We start from the raw sequence: 17397 nt of genomic DNA, 5'->3' as shown, positions 1-17397 counted from the left end.
TACTCTTAATCACCACTCAATGACCCAAGGAAGTTGTGACCCTCATGCTCTCAATGTTGTGCAGTCACTGACCCCAATCAGACTATGCCAAAATGCAGCCCCTGAGTAGCACATTGGCCCTTCTGTAACACATACCATCTCCAGCCAAGGAGGCGTGCAGAAAGCCTCGGTGTTGGCCAATGCTGGCATGTAACCAGCAGCTGGCTGGGGATGTGAATGGGAAACGTTGGGTCCGAATGGCTTACTACTCCAGCATACAAAAGTATTTTGCCAACACAATACTGGAAAGGTCCTCTCTAATGGAAAAAGCCTTTTCTTGGCTGTCTGACAGGACGGGTACCTGGACCTCGGACGTTCACATCCATACAATCAGAATCAAACTCTCCCTGAGGCGGTGTCAGGGCCATGGAGGGTGGCATCCGGATGTCTGCTGCAGCGAGGTGGTGTTGAGTCCATTGCCGACAATCGACAGCATCTTCATTATCCGACAGAATGGTTGGTTCCTCCACCTGAGAAATATGTCAGAGAGAGTTCAGAGTGCAGGTTAATGGAAGTGTAGACAGGTTCATTTTTGGACTCACGCTAAAAGTGGCACTGATGGCCATTTCAACCGATCACTGGTAGCACATGACAGATCCCTCAGATTTCCAAGACTTACCCTGTCTAGAGACGCTTAAGGCAGACAAAGCACACGCTTCCATCTGCTTTCTCTAGCGTGCTTCTCCTGAATCCAGAGGCTATAGCTGTAGGGGAGCCACTCCACATCAAGCTGACCAGGACAAACCCCTGCTTTTACTGCCTGCCGACGATACTGGAAGGATTCGCAGTTTGACACTCAACCTACGTGACTGCGTTACGAACGCACCTTCAGTGGCCATCAAATCCTGGAGTCGGACTTGAACCCACAACTCCTGGTTCAGGGACAGGGATGCTAACCCACTGAACCACACACCTCACATCACCGGCAGGCACTGCCAAAACCATGGAGCCGAGGTGATTCAACACATTGATAAGCAAATAGATGGAATGAAGCAAGCAGAATATATATTTGTGCCTTATATTTAACTCCATCCCTATGGCAATAGAGGACCAGAGGAACAGGACTAGGCCATTCAGCCCCTTCAGTTTGTGCTGCCATTCATTCAGATCATGGCTGATTTGTACCTCTCCCATTTGGTCATAGCCCTCGATTAATCTTTACCAACAAATATCTACCCATCTCACTCTTCAAAACGTTGATTATTTGACCATTCACGGCCTTTTGGGGGAAAGGGATCGAGATAAAATTTGTTTGAAAAAAGTGCTTCCTGATTTCACTCATCAATGGCTTATTTTAAGCTTGAGTCCGTCCTCCCACTGTGACTTCCCATAATTGGCTCTGACACCAGATAAAAGCTAGATGTATAGCTGGAACCCCCTCTCCCTCTGAAAACCAGAGGCTAAGTCAGTCCATTCTCTAAGGTCTCCCAACCTGTGAAGCAGAATAGGCAATGGAGCCCCCAAACTGGGAGAAGAGAAAAAGAACTCAGGAATAATGAATTAAAGGATGGATAACGCAGCAGGGTTCAGATTCCATAGCGGATGCAGCAATCCTGGAAAACTGCCACACATGGAAATATTTTTCAGATTAGATCAGAGGTATAAAGAAAATGGAGAATGAGCAAGAGAGTTCCAAACTATATCCAGTTAAAGTTCCAGCTGCTCCTTACACAGAACATAGAAAATACAGCACAGAACAGGCCCTTCGGCCCACGATGTTGTGCCAAACCTTTGTCCTAGATTAATCATAGATTATCTTAGAATTTACAGTGCAGAAGGAGGCCATTCGGCCCATCGAGTCTGCACCGGCTCTTGGAAAGAGCACCCTACCCAAGTTCAACACTTCCACCCTAACCCCATAACCCCACCCAACACTAAGGGCAATTTTGGACACTAAGGGCAATTTATCACGGCCAATCCACCTAACCTGCACATCTTTGGACTGTGGGAGGAAACCGGAGCACCCGGAGGAAACCCACGCAGACACGGGGAGGATGTGCAGATTCCGCACAGACAGTGACCCAAGCCAGGAATCGAACCTGGGACCCTGGAGCTGTGAAGCAATTGTGCTAGCCACTGTGCTACCGTGCTGCCAGGTAAAGAGGAACGCCACGGACAATGTACCGTCTCCAGTGCCACCAGTATGTTTGTGGTCTGGCCAATAGCTGGAAGTTGTACTGATGATTACAAAGAGCGGACCAGAGGTACAGGACCCTGAGTAAAGTCCCCTCTACTTTGGCCAACACAGTAGCTCAACATCAGCCTTAAAAGAATGGTACTGACTGTACATTTGAGGCTTTTTCCAATGCGGATGCCTTTTCTGAGCAATATTCCCGACACGGTAGCACAGTAGTTAGCACTGTTGCTTCAACGCACCAAGGATCCGGGTTCGATTCCCGGCTTGGGTCACTGTCACTGTGCGGAGTCTGCACGTGGGTTTCCTCCGGGGGCTCTGGTATCCTCCCACAAGTCCTGAAAGACGTGTGCGAATTGGACATTCCGAATTCTCCCTCTGTGTACCCGAACAGGGGCCGGAATGTGGTGACTAGGGGCTTTTCACAGTAACTTCATTGCAGTATTAAGGTAAGCTTACTTGTGACAATAATAAAGATTATCGTTATTAAATTCAGTGTCGATTAGCGTTGCATTGGACTGAATCACATTTCAAGTCGGATTATAACCAGCTTGGGTTCCCTGAGACAGACAGGGAGAGCGGCAGCAGAGTGTGGAAGGAATTCTGTCCCATCAGTCTGAGCTGGAAAGGAAACCTCGCTCCTAAAACTGAAAAAGCAATGATCAAACTTGGCAAACTGGTCACGACCCCCATGGAGCTGCAGAAACCGAGAGATCCAGCAGGAGCTGACAAAGCTGCTGTGATTTTTCAATTCACAAAGTGAAAGGAAATGGGGACACGTCTCACCTTGAGCCGCTTTGCCTCGGGGCTTCCTGTGTCCAACCACTGTTCAGTCTGGAGGTCCCGCTCACTGATCAGACCCTCCTCCACCATGGATTTGGAGATGTGCCTAGTGAGAAAGATGAAGATGTCAGCTCAGAAACTATCCTCGGAGAGCAAGGCCCCTCTGCTCTCAAGTCCCGTAGGGACAGAAACAACTCTTAGAAACCGCATGGCAACAGTGTTGGCGAGACCACTCTGTGTGGTTGTGTTGGGTTCTCAGTGGAAGCCATTGCCCATAACCAAACGTCCAAATCCATGCAATTTCCAAAAATGCCTCTTTCCAAAACGTGGGGCTGACATGACTTCATTCTTCCTTAATCGTGACTTCCCGCCCACTGTGGTCAACAGGGCTCTCAACCGTGTCCGACCCATCCCCCGCACCTTTACCCTCACCCCCTCTCCTCCCTCCCAGAACCAGGATAGGGTCCCCCTTTTCCACACTTTTCACCCCACCAGCCTTTGCAGTTAAAGAAGCATCCTGTGCCAGTGCCAGCATGATGCCAGCAACAAACACACCTTACCATCATTCTCCCTGTCAGTATTCTGCAGGGACCATTCCCTCTGGATACCCTGGTCCACTCCTCCATCACCCCCAACACCTCACCCTCTTCCCACGGCACCTTCCCATGCAATCGCAGAAGGTGTAACACCTGCCCCTTCACCTTTCTCTTCCCTGCTCTCCATCCCAGGGCCTAAACACTCTTTTCTGGTGAGGCACCGCTTCACGTGCACCTCCTTCAATCTGGTTTATTGCATTCGCTGTCCCCAATGTGGTCTACACTCCATTGGAAAGACTAAACGCAGACTGGGTGACCGCTTTGCAGACACCTCTAGTCCATCCACAAGCAGGACCCAGACCTTCCTGTCGCTGCCATTTCAACTCCCCGGCCTGCCCTCACACCCACATGTCCATCCTTGGCCTGCTGCAATGTTCCAGTAAAGCCCAACGCAAACTGACTTCATTCAGATTAGACACGTTACAGCCTTCCGGACTTGACAATGAGTTCAACAACTTCAGACTGTGAACTCTCTCCTTCACCTTCACCCCATTTTTATTTCTATCAATTCATTTCTTCCATCCGTTTACCCTCACCATTGTGTCCCCTCCCTCCCACCCCACTTGGTCCTAGTTGACCTTTGACACACTCCGAACTTTTGTTTTGCCCGTCAATCTCTTTATGTGTCACTATCAGCTCCCTTCTCAGCCTTAATCACAAAGATAAAAGCAAATTACTGCGAATGCTGGAATCTTAAACAAAAACAGAAAATACTGGACAATCCCAGCAATTTCTGATTCGGATTCAGATCCCAGCATCCGCAGTAATTTGCTTTATCTAATGGAATGAATTGTATTTGTTCTGAGTCTCTCGCATTCTCAGCTTTCCTCTTTCATTTTTCCCAAGCCGCCAAAATGCATTCCTGCTCCTTCCTGTATTCTCACTGTGTTGAAATCGAGACTTAACCCAACACAAACTTAACCCAACTCAAACTTAACCCAACACAAAGGGAAAAATTGTCAACTTTCCTCCTTAGCTTCTAAAACTTAAGTCTGGAGCCACCTCACAGCCCTGAGTTTTGAAACTCAAAACTTAGGTGTCCCTTCACTGCAAGTCCTTGACGTACCACAAAGAACTTACAGTGCAGAAGGAGGCCATTCGGCCCAACGGGTCTGCACCGGCCCTTGGAAATTCTACTTAAGCCCACACCTCCACCCTATCCCTGTAACCCTACCCAACCTTTTTGGACACTAAGGGGCAATTTATCATGGCCAATCCACCTAACCGGCACATCTTTGGACTGTGGGAGGAAACCGGAGCACCTGGAGGAAACCCACGCAGACTGGAGAGAACGTGCAAACTCCGCACAGACAGTGACCCAAGCCGGGAATCGAACCTGGGACCCTGGAGCTGTGAAACAACGGTGCTAACCACTGTGCTACTGCGCCAACCTCAATCTTATTTTCTTCTCTCTGTGTCCTACGCTATGCACCCTCTGGCCCTATATCTAAATTTCAGCAAATAAAACGAGAATACCATGATCAATCGCAGTAAACATCCTCTGTCTTAATTTTGACAAGTTCTACTATTTACGGCCTACGTTCCTTACTTCATTCCCAGTGCGTCCTGCCCCACAGGTTCACGTCTGTTCTTGTTGCTGCTTTCCTTCTTGAGGGTGAAGCCCTCTGGGAACCACAGCAAGCTCTGCTCCCGCTTCCGTCTCGCCACTAATACCCCGAGGATCAGAATGACTGTCAGAATCACCGCGGCGACAATCATTAGCGGCAGGAGGTTCATGGGGGGCGGCGGTGGTGCCAGGTGCTCACCTGAAGTCGGGGAGTAGAAAGAAAGTGGCGGTCAAAGTGGGTAGGGGTAAAGCTGAATGTTTTTTTTTTGTTTTGTTTTTTTTATAAATTTAGAGTACCCAATTATATTTTCCAATTAAGGGTCAATTTAGTGTGGCCAATCCACCTACACTGCACATCTTTGGGTTGTGGGGGTGAAACCCACGCAGACATGGGGAGAATGTGCAAACTCCTGACGGACAGTGACTCAGGGCCGGGATTCGAACCCGGGTCCTCAGCGCCGTGGGCAGCAATGCTAACCACTGTGCCACCGTGCTGCCCATAAAGCTGAATGTTAAAAGCAAATGACTGCGGGTGCTGGGATCTGAAATGAAAACAGAAAATGCTGGACAATGTCAGCAGGTCAGACAGCGTCTGTGGAGAAGGGAGCTCACGTTTCGAGTCTGGATGACGCTTTGTCAAAGCTGGGGAGGACTAGAAATAGGGTCAGATTTCTCCTATTTGGGGGTGTGTGTGTGTGTGTGTGGGGGGGGGGGAATAGAGGGCTGCCATCGGTGGAGATTGTCAAAGGGAACGCAAATGGTTGGTAATCAAGGCTGAGAAGTGTGCTATTAATGTGCCACCATCAGCACCCTCCTCAGTCTTGATCACCTCATTTACATTCCCTTTGCCTTTCTGTCCATGACATCTTTGTCAATCTCCACCCATCGCTGGTCGTCTATCCAGCCCCACCGCTCCACGCACCCCCAACAGTACAAATCTGATCCCGTTTCCACTTCTCTCTAACTTTGAGAAAGAGTCTTCCAGACTCGAAACGTTCACTCCCTTCTCTCTCCACAGACGCTGTCGGACATGCTGCGATTGTCCAGTAATTTCTCTTTTTGTTCCAGCAGAATATTCATCACAATGCCAAGCTAGGAGAGAGAGAGGGCAGCCAATAATGAGATGGCCACTTAGCTCAATCTTCAGCTGATGCCAGAAAGCACCAGGGTAAGGACACCTGTGATCCATTGGTGGCTATTTAAATGTAATGATTAAATTCTAATACACAGAGCGCATCCTTGATTTTCAATCGGAAGTGAATTTGAAAGAATAATTTCATTTGTACGTGTAGTTTCAAGTTATTAGAGATTGAGGCACTTACTATCGACATCCTTTATTGGATAGGGGAAGTGAAGGTTGCCAACTGCAGACAAAGCACCAATATAAGCAGCTGCACTCTCTGCTGTTGGGAAGCATTCACCAGCTCCTTGGAGGCACAGTCGATTATCAATCTCCAGATTCACCTTTGACCTGCCAAGATAGAGCATAACCTCAGACCACATGTGACTGAGCAGAGAAAACAATAGCTTTGCGAAAAAAAGCTAAACAACGAGACATGGACTCTGCATCCTCGGATATTCTCTCAAGCAGACTAGTACTTCTGTGGCTAGCTGGAATTTGTTTGTGTGCTCTCCCTCACGTCTCCCTCACGTCTCCCTCTCGTCTCCCTCGCCCGTCTCCCTCGCCCGTCTCCCTCGCCCGTCACCCTCGCCCGTCTCTCTCGCCCGTCTCCCTCGCCCGTCTCCCGCTAGTCTGCCTCGCCCATCTCCCGCTAGTCTGCCTCGCCACCTCCCTCCAGTCTGCTGTCCTCCCATCTCCCTCCAGTCTGTCGTTCCCCCCTCCAGTCTGCCCCCTCTCCCTCCAGTCTGCCCCCTCTCCCTCCACCCTGCTGCCTCTCTCTCCCATCCCCCCTCTCCCTCCAGTCTGCCCCCTCTCCCTCCACCCTGCTGCCTCTCTCTCCCATCCCCCCCTCTCCCTCCAGTCTGCCCCCTCTCCCCCCACCCCGCTGCCTCTCTCTCCCATCCCCCCTCTCCCTCCAGTCTGCCCCCCCTCCCTCCAGTCTGCCCCCTCGCTGCCTCCTGCCTGCTGCCTCTCTCCCCATCCCCCTCTCCCTCCAGTCGGCTGCCTCCCCCCCCTCCAGTCACCCCCCCTCCCTCCAGTCTGCCCCCTCGCTCCCTCCAGCCTGCTGCCTCTCTCCCCATCCCCCTCTCCCTCCAGTCGGCTGCCTCCCCCCCTCCAGTCTGCCCCCTCTCCCTCCAGTCTGCCTCTCTCCCATCCCCCCTCTCCCTCGAGTCGGCTGCCTCCCTCCCTCCTGTCTGCCTAAACCCACCACCTGTTGTAATAAAAGTAAAACACAGCTGACTCTGAAAATCTAAACTAAAAACCAAAGATGCTGGATAGTCTCAGTAGGTCTGCCAGCCTCTGCCGCACAGTTCAGAACTTCAGTTCAGGGGCTGGTTTAGCTCACTGAGCTAAATCGCTGGCATTTTAAGCAGACCAAGGCAGGCCAGCAGCACGGTTCGATTCCCGTACCAGCCTCCCCGGACAGGTGCCGGAATGTGGCGACTAGGGGCTTTTCACAGTAACTTCATTGAAGCCTACTCGTGACAATAAGTGATTTTCATTTCATTTCATTTCTGCTCTGAAGTTCTCACATGGACTCGAAATGTTAACCCCATTCCTCTCTCCACAGTTACTGTCAGACCTGCCGAGTCTTTCCTGCATTTCCTATTTTTATTGATGCTCTCCCTCCAATCTGCCTCCCCCCTCTTTCCCTCCAGTCTGCCTACCCCCTCTTTCCCTCCAGCCTGCCTCCCCCCTCTTTCCCTCCAGTCTGCCTACCCCCTCTTTCCCTCCAGTCTGCCTACCCCCTCTTTCCCTCCAGCCTGCCTACCCCCTATTTCCCTCCAGTCTGCCTACCCCCTCTTTCCCTCCAGTCTGCCTACCCCCTCTTTCCCTCCAATCTGCCTCCCCCCTCTTTCCCTCCAGTCTGCCTACCCCCTCTTTCCCTCCAGCCTGCCTCCCCCCTCTTTCCCTCCAGTCTGCCTACCCCCTCTTTCCCTCCAGTCTGCCTACCCCCTCTTTCCCTCCAGCCTGCCTACCCCCTATTTCCCTCCAGTCTGCCTACCCCCTCTTTCCCTCCAGTCTGCCTACCCCCTCTTTCCCTCCAGCCTGCCTACCCCCTATTTCCCTCCAGCCTGCCTACCCCCTCTTTCCCTCCAGCCTGCCTACCCCCTCTTTCCCTCCAGTCTGCCTACCCCCTCTTTCCCTCCAGTCTGCCTACCCCCTCTTTCCCTCCAGTCTGCCTACCCCCTCTTTCCCTCCAGCCTGCCTCCACCCTCTTTCACTCCAGTCTGCCTCCCCCTCTTTTCCTCCAGCCTGCCTCCCCCTCTTTCCCTCCAGCCTGCCTCCCCCTCTCCTAGTCTACCACCTCTAGCTTGACCCCCCATCTGTTGAATATGCCCTTCCCATCATTTGACTCTCCTCATCTCTCTAGTCTGACCCCTTTGCCCCCTTTTGTGACCAAGTCCCTCTCTCCCCACTTGTCCGACACCTCCTCCACCCCATTGTTGACCGCCCCCTACTCTCTCTTTCTGTGTCCTGTGGGTTTTCTCAAATTCTGCGTGCACCAGCCTCTGTGTTAAAGATTTGTTCAGGCTGGCCTTGATCAGGACCAAGCATCGTTTACGAGATCCTGAAACTTCTTACCCTATGATTTCTTGCTCAAGCTCCCGTGGCACCCTGCCCAGTGCCACCGAGCGCTTCTTGAGTCGGGTGCTGCTGCCGTAGTAGGGGTAGATCATGTACTGCCCATTGCTGTCGAGTTTGAAGCGCAGAGTGGCATGCAGGATGGAGCCCAGTTTCTGCAGGAAGTTGGTGCTGCTTTTCAGCAGCTCGTCAGGTGGCAGCAGCACGATGACAATGAGGGTCCCTTCAGCCAGGTGCTCGGGCACATCGGGGGCACAATCCAGACCATCCCAGCCACACTCCTCATTGTTGCAGCCTTGATCACAGAGCTTATCGGCATAGTGATCAGCACAGTACTTCTCGTATAGTGGACTGGTGTCAAAAAACAACACAAAGCGATTACTGAGAAAATCCATGTTCTGTTTCATAAAGAACAAGAGCTAAGACTATGTAATAGTATGTACGTGCTTGTGTGCTAAATGTAATAGTATATATGTGTGTTTGTGTGCTAAGACTATGTAATTGCATGCATGTGTGTGTGTGCACACGTGTGTGTGTGTGTGTGTCTATGCGCACGTCATTCTGTTCAGGGGAATGGGAGCAAACAAGAGAAAGTAGGCCAGAAATCTGTACAGTACAATTCATTAAGGACTCCTGTGCAGGCCCCAACCATGGCGGATTATACTCATCGCTTGTTTTGTTAGTTTGATAATTTTGAGACAGCATCATTCCATTAACAAATTTGTGAGGAAAAAAAACGCTGAAATGTTGTTGAATAGTGATCTTGTTTTCGTTATTATTGGTATTTGAGTGTCAGAAGCACGACTCTTTGCTCTTGACTACATTTTTTTTTTTAAATGGCTCATGTTACTAAGGTTGCAGATCCCTGGGCTCGGGAGAAAATAGATAAATATCTCAGCGGGGGGGGGGGACAAAAATGTCCAGCTTGGAAATTGCGTGAAGAAGCGTATAAATGGTTAGCCTAACCAGGGGAGAAGATTTGAAGAATCGGGATGAGATATCGCTACTTTGTATAAAGGTTGTCTGCTCCAGAATGCAATTGGTGAGGACAACAGTTGACACCAGGATGGTTGAGGAGTGACTGGTTTCTGCCATGCTATGGATTAGTGCCACATTTTAGTCAATTTGGACAAGTTAAAAAGTGAGGAAGATATTGGGAGGTATTGGACGTTGCGGGTGGAACTTTAAACTGCCTTAACCCCTGTGCTAACCAACTAATCAGCCACGGGTGGCTGTACAGATCTCCGCCTTGACTTACTTGCAGGTCCTCTCTTGGTTCTGGCAGTCAAAGTTGTCATAAAGACATTCACGGCTGTTGCAGAACTCATCGCAGATGTTGTTGTTGAAGTATCGCCAGCATTCCTGAATGTTGCAATCCCTCCAGGGGTTGTCGACTGACAGGGAACAGTCACCTCCGTCCCACTGGCAGGCGTGTGTGTTGCACTCCTGGTCACAGTGACCATCGTCTGCCCTCCTCTGGCACTCCTGGATGGAACAGGTCATCACCTTGGGGGGAGTGGTGTACGGCCTCAGCACTTCGCAGTGCCTCCCGGTGAACTCTCTCGGGCACAGGCATTGGTAGAAGGGGGGCAGCCGGCTGGCCTTGCAGGTGCCACCGTTGCGGCACGTCCGGCTGCTGCAGGCGGGGGTCACGCTGGGGGTGGTCAGGGGGTGGCATGCCAGGCCAGGAAACCCTGACGGACAGGTACAACGGGCTCCCAGGGGAGAATCGATGCACAGCTGGCCATACTGGCAGACCAGCTCCCGACAGGTCAAAATACTGCGTTCGCAATTTGGTCCAGTGAAGCTCTGCAAGAGAAGGCAAGCATGTGTTCAAACTCTCACAAGTAAACTCACAGTTATTCAATTACAATGCAACACTTCAAATAGGAGGATGGTTGTGTTACTGGACACACTGCCCGTATCCCCAGTAACAGCACATACTCTTCCACCCAACATCACTCACCTCCACAGGCTTCTAGTCAGGCAGCACTTCAATTTACAAATTCTCATCCTTCTTTTCAAATCTCTCCACCACCTTGTCCCTCCTCTCTGCAACCTCTTCCTTCCAGCTCCTCAACCCTCCGGGAACTCTGCAGTCCTCCAATTCGGCTGTCTTGCACGACCCAATCTTTATCGCTCCACAGGTGTGACCATGCCTTCAGCTGCCTGACTCCAAACCTGGTCAATTCCTCCCTCGCCCGCTCTGCCTCCATCTGCAACTCCATCAAACCCCACTTCTTTGAGCAGGTCTTTGGCCACCTGCCCTGATATTTCCTTACCCAGCTCAGTTTCTATTTATGTGTCAGGCTCTGTGCCAAATTGGCAAAGCCAACCACCAAACTGGCAGTGCCAACCTGTGGCAGGACAGGATCTTTGGGCAACCATTTAGGGCGGGGGGGGGGGGGGGGGGGGGGGTTTGCTTCCCATGATGTGAAACCAGGCTGTAGCTCTTTAGCTGCATGGACCAGTTTTCAGCCCAGACCTGGAGTCTCTCTGAAGAACAAAAATGAGTGGGCGGGGATTTCACCATCAGCCTGACGGGATGGAGACTGTGGACCCGGCTCCATAGACATTGGGGTACCGCCTGCAATGGGCACCCGGATCAGAAATGAATATCATCTCCTCCCCCCACGAAAATGATTGGGCTCCCCCCCCCCCCCCGGGCCACTACAGAGGTATCGGCAGCACCATCCACCCCCATCTGCAATTTCCCCCCTCAATGACCTTGGCGCTCTCCCCTACCCACCCCCCCCCACATCATGGGAAACAACCCCCCTGCCCCAAGTGGTTGCTCAAAGATCCCATCCTGCCACAAGGTGGCACTGCCAGTTTGGTGGTTGGCATTGTGAGTTTGGTGGTTGGCATTGCCAGTTTGGTGTTTGGCATTGCCAGTTTGGTGGTTGGCATTGCCAGTTTGGTGTTTGGCATTGCCAGTTTGGTGTTTGGCATTGCCAGTTTGGTGGTTGGCATTGCGAGTTTGGTGGTTGGCATTGCCAGTTTGGTGGTTGGCATTGCCAGTTTGGCACAGTGCTAACCTGTGCAACCTCCTAGGCACGTCACTCTCCCCCAGGGCCGTACTTACCTTTGCGAGAGGTCCCCTCGACTGAATCTGATTTTTATAAAGGCGCTGTAAACCTCGCCAACGTGAACAGTCAGTGAGGGGGGAGCATGCGGCGGGGGAGACCGACTAATTAAAAATGATTTAAATCCATTAAAACGAGGCTCTCGTCATTCAGAGGCGTGAACCTCGTGATGTCTGCGGCAAGGAGCTTGGAATATCGGAAATATGATCTCTCCTGTGGCAATCCCAATTCTCTCCGGATAGTCTGCCAGTGCCGCAGTTCTCTCAGACGGCCAACGCAAGCTGACAACTGCCCCCTCTCTTTGATAACACTCCTGTGAAACATCTTGGAATGCTTTACTACGGTAAAGGTTCTATATAATTACGAGTTGTTGTTGATTTGAAATCTCGCCCTAGTGCTCTGAACGGTAGCATTGTGGATAGCACAATCGCTTCACAGCTCCAGGGTCCCAGGTTCGATTCCGGCTTGGGTCACTGTCTGTGCGGAGTCTGCACATCCTCCCTGTGTCTGCGTGGGTTTCCTCTGGGTGCTCCGGTTTCCTCCCACAGTCCAAAGATGTGCAGGTTAGGTGGATTGGCCGTGCTAAATTGCCCTTAGTGTCCAAAATTGTCCTTAGTGTTGGGTGGGGTTACTGGGTTATGGGGATAGGGTGGAGGTGTTGACCTTGGGTAGGATGCTCTTTCCAAGAGTTGGTGCAGACTCGATGGGCCGAATGGCCTCCTTCTGCACTGTAAAATCTATGTAAATTCAGTTGAAACAAAAATTCCGAAATAAAAAGCAGATTATCAGCAAAAGGGACCATGTGGTTGTCATTAAAAACCCCAAGCGGCTGGTTCGTGTCCTTCAGGGAAGGAAACGTGTCCTTGTGTGCTCTGTCTTGTATGTGACTCCAGTCTTGGACCAATGACGTTGACTCTCAGCTGCCCTCTGGAGTTGCCTAGCAACTCGGGAAACTAAGGCAAGCCTTGACATTGGCAGGCACGTGATGAAAGAGTGGCGGTTCCCTTTTGCCTCATCGTTCTCCCGGAGTCTTGCTGCTTGACTGAATTCACAGACCCGGCTATACTTCTCCACCTTGTTCAAGCGGCCAGTCTGCCTGGGTGAATCCGGACAGTGAGTCACGCCAACCATCCTGTCCTGGCTCTGCAAACAGAGCTGTAAGTAGTAACCAGGAGCAGGAGCCCAGTTATTTCCACCTCCTCTCCTCCCATTCAGGGACACAAAGGCCAATTTTAACCCTACCCGCAGATAGCTCAGTTGGGCAGAACACTCCAAAATGGAGCCATTTGGCGCAAAGAGCCCAATGGACAAAATGGAACCATTCAAAGTAAGCAACAGCAATAAAAAGCCAGAGAATGGGTGGGAAAAGGCAAGGGAAGTGGCACGCCTCACTGTTGAGGGGTGCATTCCAACACAATCTCACCCTTTCTTTCTCCTGTCACTCACCGATTGACACTTGCAGGTGTAGCCGAGTGGTGTGTTGACCGTGATTTTACAGTGGCCGCCGTTCTGACAGGGCTGAGATTCACACATGTTGATGACGCTTTGGCACTGACGGCCTATGGGTGAAGAGGATAAACAAATTAAAAGGTGAATTGGGTTGCAGTGGGGGAGGGGTCAAAGGGCACTTGCAGAAGGTCACTGTCATCCATTTCACGTGTCGGGAACAACAAGGGCAATGTTGCACCTGTGTCACACACAAATGATATGTAAAGTACTCAGATTTTAAGGTACGTCACCTCAGGCAAACAAAACAAATAACAAAGAACAAAGAAAATTACAGCACAGGAACAGGCCCTTCGGCCCTCCCAGCCTGCGCCGATCCAGATCCTTTATCGAAACCGGTCGCCTATTTTCCAAGGATCTACTTCAATCTGTTCCCCACCCGTTCATATATCTGTCTAGATGCATCTTAAATGATGCTATCGTGCCCGCCTCTACCACCTCCGCTGGCAAAGCATTCCAGGCACCCACCACCCTCTGCGTAAAAAACTTCCCACGCACATCTCCCTTAAACTTTTCCCCTCTCACCTTGAAATCGTGACCCCTTGTAATTGACACCCCCACTCTTGGAAAAAGCTTGTTGCTATCCACCCTGTCCATACCTCCCATAATTTTGTAGACCTCAATCAGGTCCCCCCTCAACCTCCGTCGTTCCAACAAAAACAATCCTAATCTATTCAACCTTTTCGAATGTTTTCAATAATTGCACTTCTGCACCAGATACACAAACCAGCAAAAGCAGAAATGAATGTTAAGAGAGCTGTAAAAAGTGCAAACACAACACAGTGCTAGAGGAATGTAATTGTAGAGCTGAGAATTTAATTTAAACTTGAATTGAAACCAATCTTCCATGGCTGTCGTAGGTTAGACCACGCTTGATGTACTGTACTCTGCAGATCTCTGCACGGCAAACAGGAGGTGGAGGCATTGGAGAAAATGCAGAAGAGATTTAGAAAAGAGCGTTATCAGAGCCAAGAGGTTTATAACGATTAGGGTAGGCTGAACAAACTCTGGCTCTTTGATCAAGAAAAGTAAAGGCTGTGAGGTGACCTGATCGAAGACTTGAAAATTTGGAAGGGGTTAGACTTGATAGCTGGAGAGATGTGGGGGAGTCCAAAACTAGCAGTTGGAAACATAAGATAGTTACTGATAAATCCAATTGGGAATTCAGAAGAAAGGTATTTTATTCAGATAGTGATGAGAATGTGGAGCTTGGCAGCAAGGAGTATTTGAAGTGATGTATTCTTGGGAGGTAGATAGAATCATAGAATTTACAGTGCAGAAGGCCTTTCAGCCCATCGGGATTGCACCAGCCCCTGGAAAGAGAGCCCCACTTCAGCCCATACCTCCACCCCATCCCCGTAAACCCACCTAACCTTTTTGGACACTAAGGGGCAATTTAGCATGACCAATCCACCTAACCCGCACATCTTTGGACTGTGGGAGGAAACCGGAGCACCCGGAGGAAACCCACGCACACATGGGGAGAACGTGCAGACTCCGCACAGACAGTGACCCGAGGGCGGGAATCGAACCTGGGACCCTTGAGCTGTGAATCAACAGTGCTAGCCACTGTGCTACAGTGCCATGATACATTATGGAGAAAGAAATAGAAAGATATACTGACAGGGTGAGATGAAGTATTTAGAGTGAGAGGAGACTTGCGTGTAAGGTATAGACAGTTTGGGCTGAATGGCTATTATGAACCCAGACCCCAAATGTTGCTAGGATACCGGACAAAAACCCCAACATTATATTTAATTTGTAAGACTGTAAGGAAAGGATATTTCGCTCCAGGAGTAATATAGGGATGTGATTAAAACAAACTTCATTACTAACACAGGATTATTAACTGGACAAATAGTTTCAATTGCCAGTTAAACAATGTTTATCAGTACGGTGGCACGGTGCTTAGCACTGCTGCCTCACAGCACCAGGTTCCCGGATTCAATTCTGGCCTTGGATGACTGTCTGTATGGAGTTTGCACTTTCTCCCTGTGCCTGCGTGGGTTTCCCTCGGGTACTCCGGTTTCCTCCCACTGTCCAAAGGTGTGTGGGTTGGGTGGATTGGCCGTGATAAATTGCCCCTTAGTGTCCAAGGATAGGTTACGGGGATAGGGCAGGGTGGACATTGGTGCAGTGCTCATTTTAAGGATCAGTGCAGACTTGATGGACCGAATGGCCTCCTTCTGTGCTGTCAGGATTCTCTGAATACAATGAAGCAATAACCGTTAACTGCTATTTTTATCTCCACTCAAACAGCACCCATCTCAGGTCAAAATCTATTTTCAAATAGTTATTAGACTCAGGCATACTAGCTTCATGGAGAGACTTGGATAAACCATGTTGAGGTTCCCCTCCAAGTCACTCACCGCCCTGACGTGGAAATATATCGCCGCTCCTTCACTGTCGCCGGGACAACATACTGGAACTCCCTCCCTAACAGCACAGTGGGTGTACCTATGCCTCAAGGACTGCAGCGGCTCAAGAAGGCAACTCACCACCACCTTCTGAAGGGCAAATAGGGATGGGCAATAAATGTTGGCCTAACCAGGGATACGCACATCCCGTCAATTAATTTTTTTAAAATTCACTTTTAACCAAGTTTACCACCAATCCAGCCTTTAAATATTCCAAACGTTCATTCCATGTTTTACTAAACACACTAAATCGTCAAAGTATACTGCACAACTGTTTAGTCCAAAAATGACGTTGCTGGTTGATCTTTGGAACGGTTTTTAACCCTTACTGCACTAAGTGCATATAGTTCAATATACCTCAAATTCCTACATTGATCACAATACCCTCGTTCTTTTGTGCCCTGGTTTTGAGAGTGTGGCCTCCTACTGCCACATCCTCCCTCACTCACTCTATTTGCAATGGGCATCATTCTTCAGTAGAAACGGAGCGTTAATGGAGCCAATGCACCTGGCAGAGTCCACAAGCTCTGCTGATTTACAGGTAATCCAATATTTTCAACCTTCTAAGAGCAACTGACAGGGTATCAGCAAGTGGGTAAAGAAAAGCACTTTAAAAGTGTCGGCATCTCATGGGATATGTGTTAGCGAGAGGGGGAGAGAGAGAGAGATCGGATGAAGTATGGGCTTCTTTTGGACTAAACAAATAAACTAAATCAACAGATGAGGGATAAAATTAAAAGGCAGTCTCTTAAAGGGGTACTGCCCCACAGTAAACAGAATCTCAAAGGGACCTTGAAACATCCAAACAAAATGGGATTGAAAGACTTGATTAAAAAACACCTCAGTGCCTGTGGTGCCCAATGGGCACGGAAGGCCTCGATTCCCCGCTGGGTCGCTGTCTGTGCGGAGTCTGCACGTTCTCCCCGTGTCTGCGTGGGTTTCCTCCAGGTGCTCCGGTTTCCTCCCGCAGTCCAAAGACGTGCAGGTTAGGTAGATTGGCCATGATAAATTGCCCTTAGTGACTAAAAAAGGTTGGATGGGGTTATTGGGATACGGGGATAGGGAATGAGGGCTTAAGTGGGTCAGTGCAGACTCAATGGGCTGAATGGCCTCCTTCTGCATTGTATGTTCTATTGGCAGATCCCATGTGCCCCCTTTGTAGGGACACCCAGCAGAGAATGGATGAAGTCTGTGTGTGTGCACGTGGTGCAGCGAACAGAGTTAGGATTATTCAAGATAACAGGGCAGCACGGTAGCATCGTGGTCAGCACAATCGCTTCACAGCTCCAGGGTCCCAGGTTCGATTCCGGCTTGGGTCACTGTCTGTGCGGAGTCTGCACATCCTCCCCGTGTGTGCGTGGGTTTCCTCCGGGTGCTCCGGTTTCCTCCCACAGTCCAAAGATGTGCGGGTTAGGTGGACTGGCCAAGATAAATTGCCCTTAGTGTCCAAAATTGCCCTTAGTGTTGGGTGGGGTTACTGGGTTATGGGGATAGGGTGGAGGTGTTAACCTTGGGTAGGGTGCTCTTTCCAGGAGCCGGTGCAGACTCGATGGGCCGAAT

The 17397-nt window shown here is 50.2% G+C and overlaps 1 protein-coding gene across 2 annotated transcripts in view; it reads right to left on the bottom strand.

Moving 5' to 3' along the window:
* The window catches only part of notch3 (notch receptor 3), a 188262-nt gene that overhangs the window by 9257 nt on the left and 161608 nt on the right, over nt 1-17397 (bottom strand). For both annotated transcript variants that reach the window (XM_038785014.1, XM_038785015.1), the window contains 7 exons: nt 13361-13473; nt 10087-10637; nt 8829-9179; nt 6442-6590; nt 5102-5318; nt 2960-3062; nt 341-509 (listed from right to left, as the gene is read on the bottom strand). In XM_038785014.1, coding sequence (XP_038640942.1) covers nt 341-509; nt 2960-3062; nt 5102-5318; nt 6442-6590; nt 8829-9179; nt 10087-10637; nt 13361-13473 — 1653 coding nt within the window. The remainder of the gene's footprint in view (nt 1-340; nt 510-2959; nt 3063-5101; nt 5319-6441; nt 6591-8828; nt 9180-10086; nt 10638-13360; nt 13474-17397) is intronic.

The sequence above is a fragment of the Scyliorhinus canicula genome, chromosome 25 (assembly GCF_902713615.1).
Source record: "Scyliorhinus canicula chromosome 25, sScyCan1.1, whole genome shotgun sequence".
In the NCBI taxonomy this organism is placed as follows: Eukaryota; Metazoa; Chordata; class Chondrichthyes; order Carcharhiniformes; family Scyliorhinidae; genus Scyliorhinus; species Scyliorhinus canicula.
This window is presented reverse-complemented; position numbering and strand designations above follow the sequence as displayed.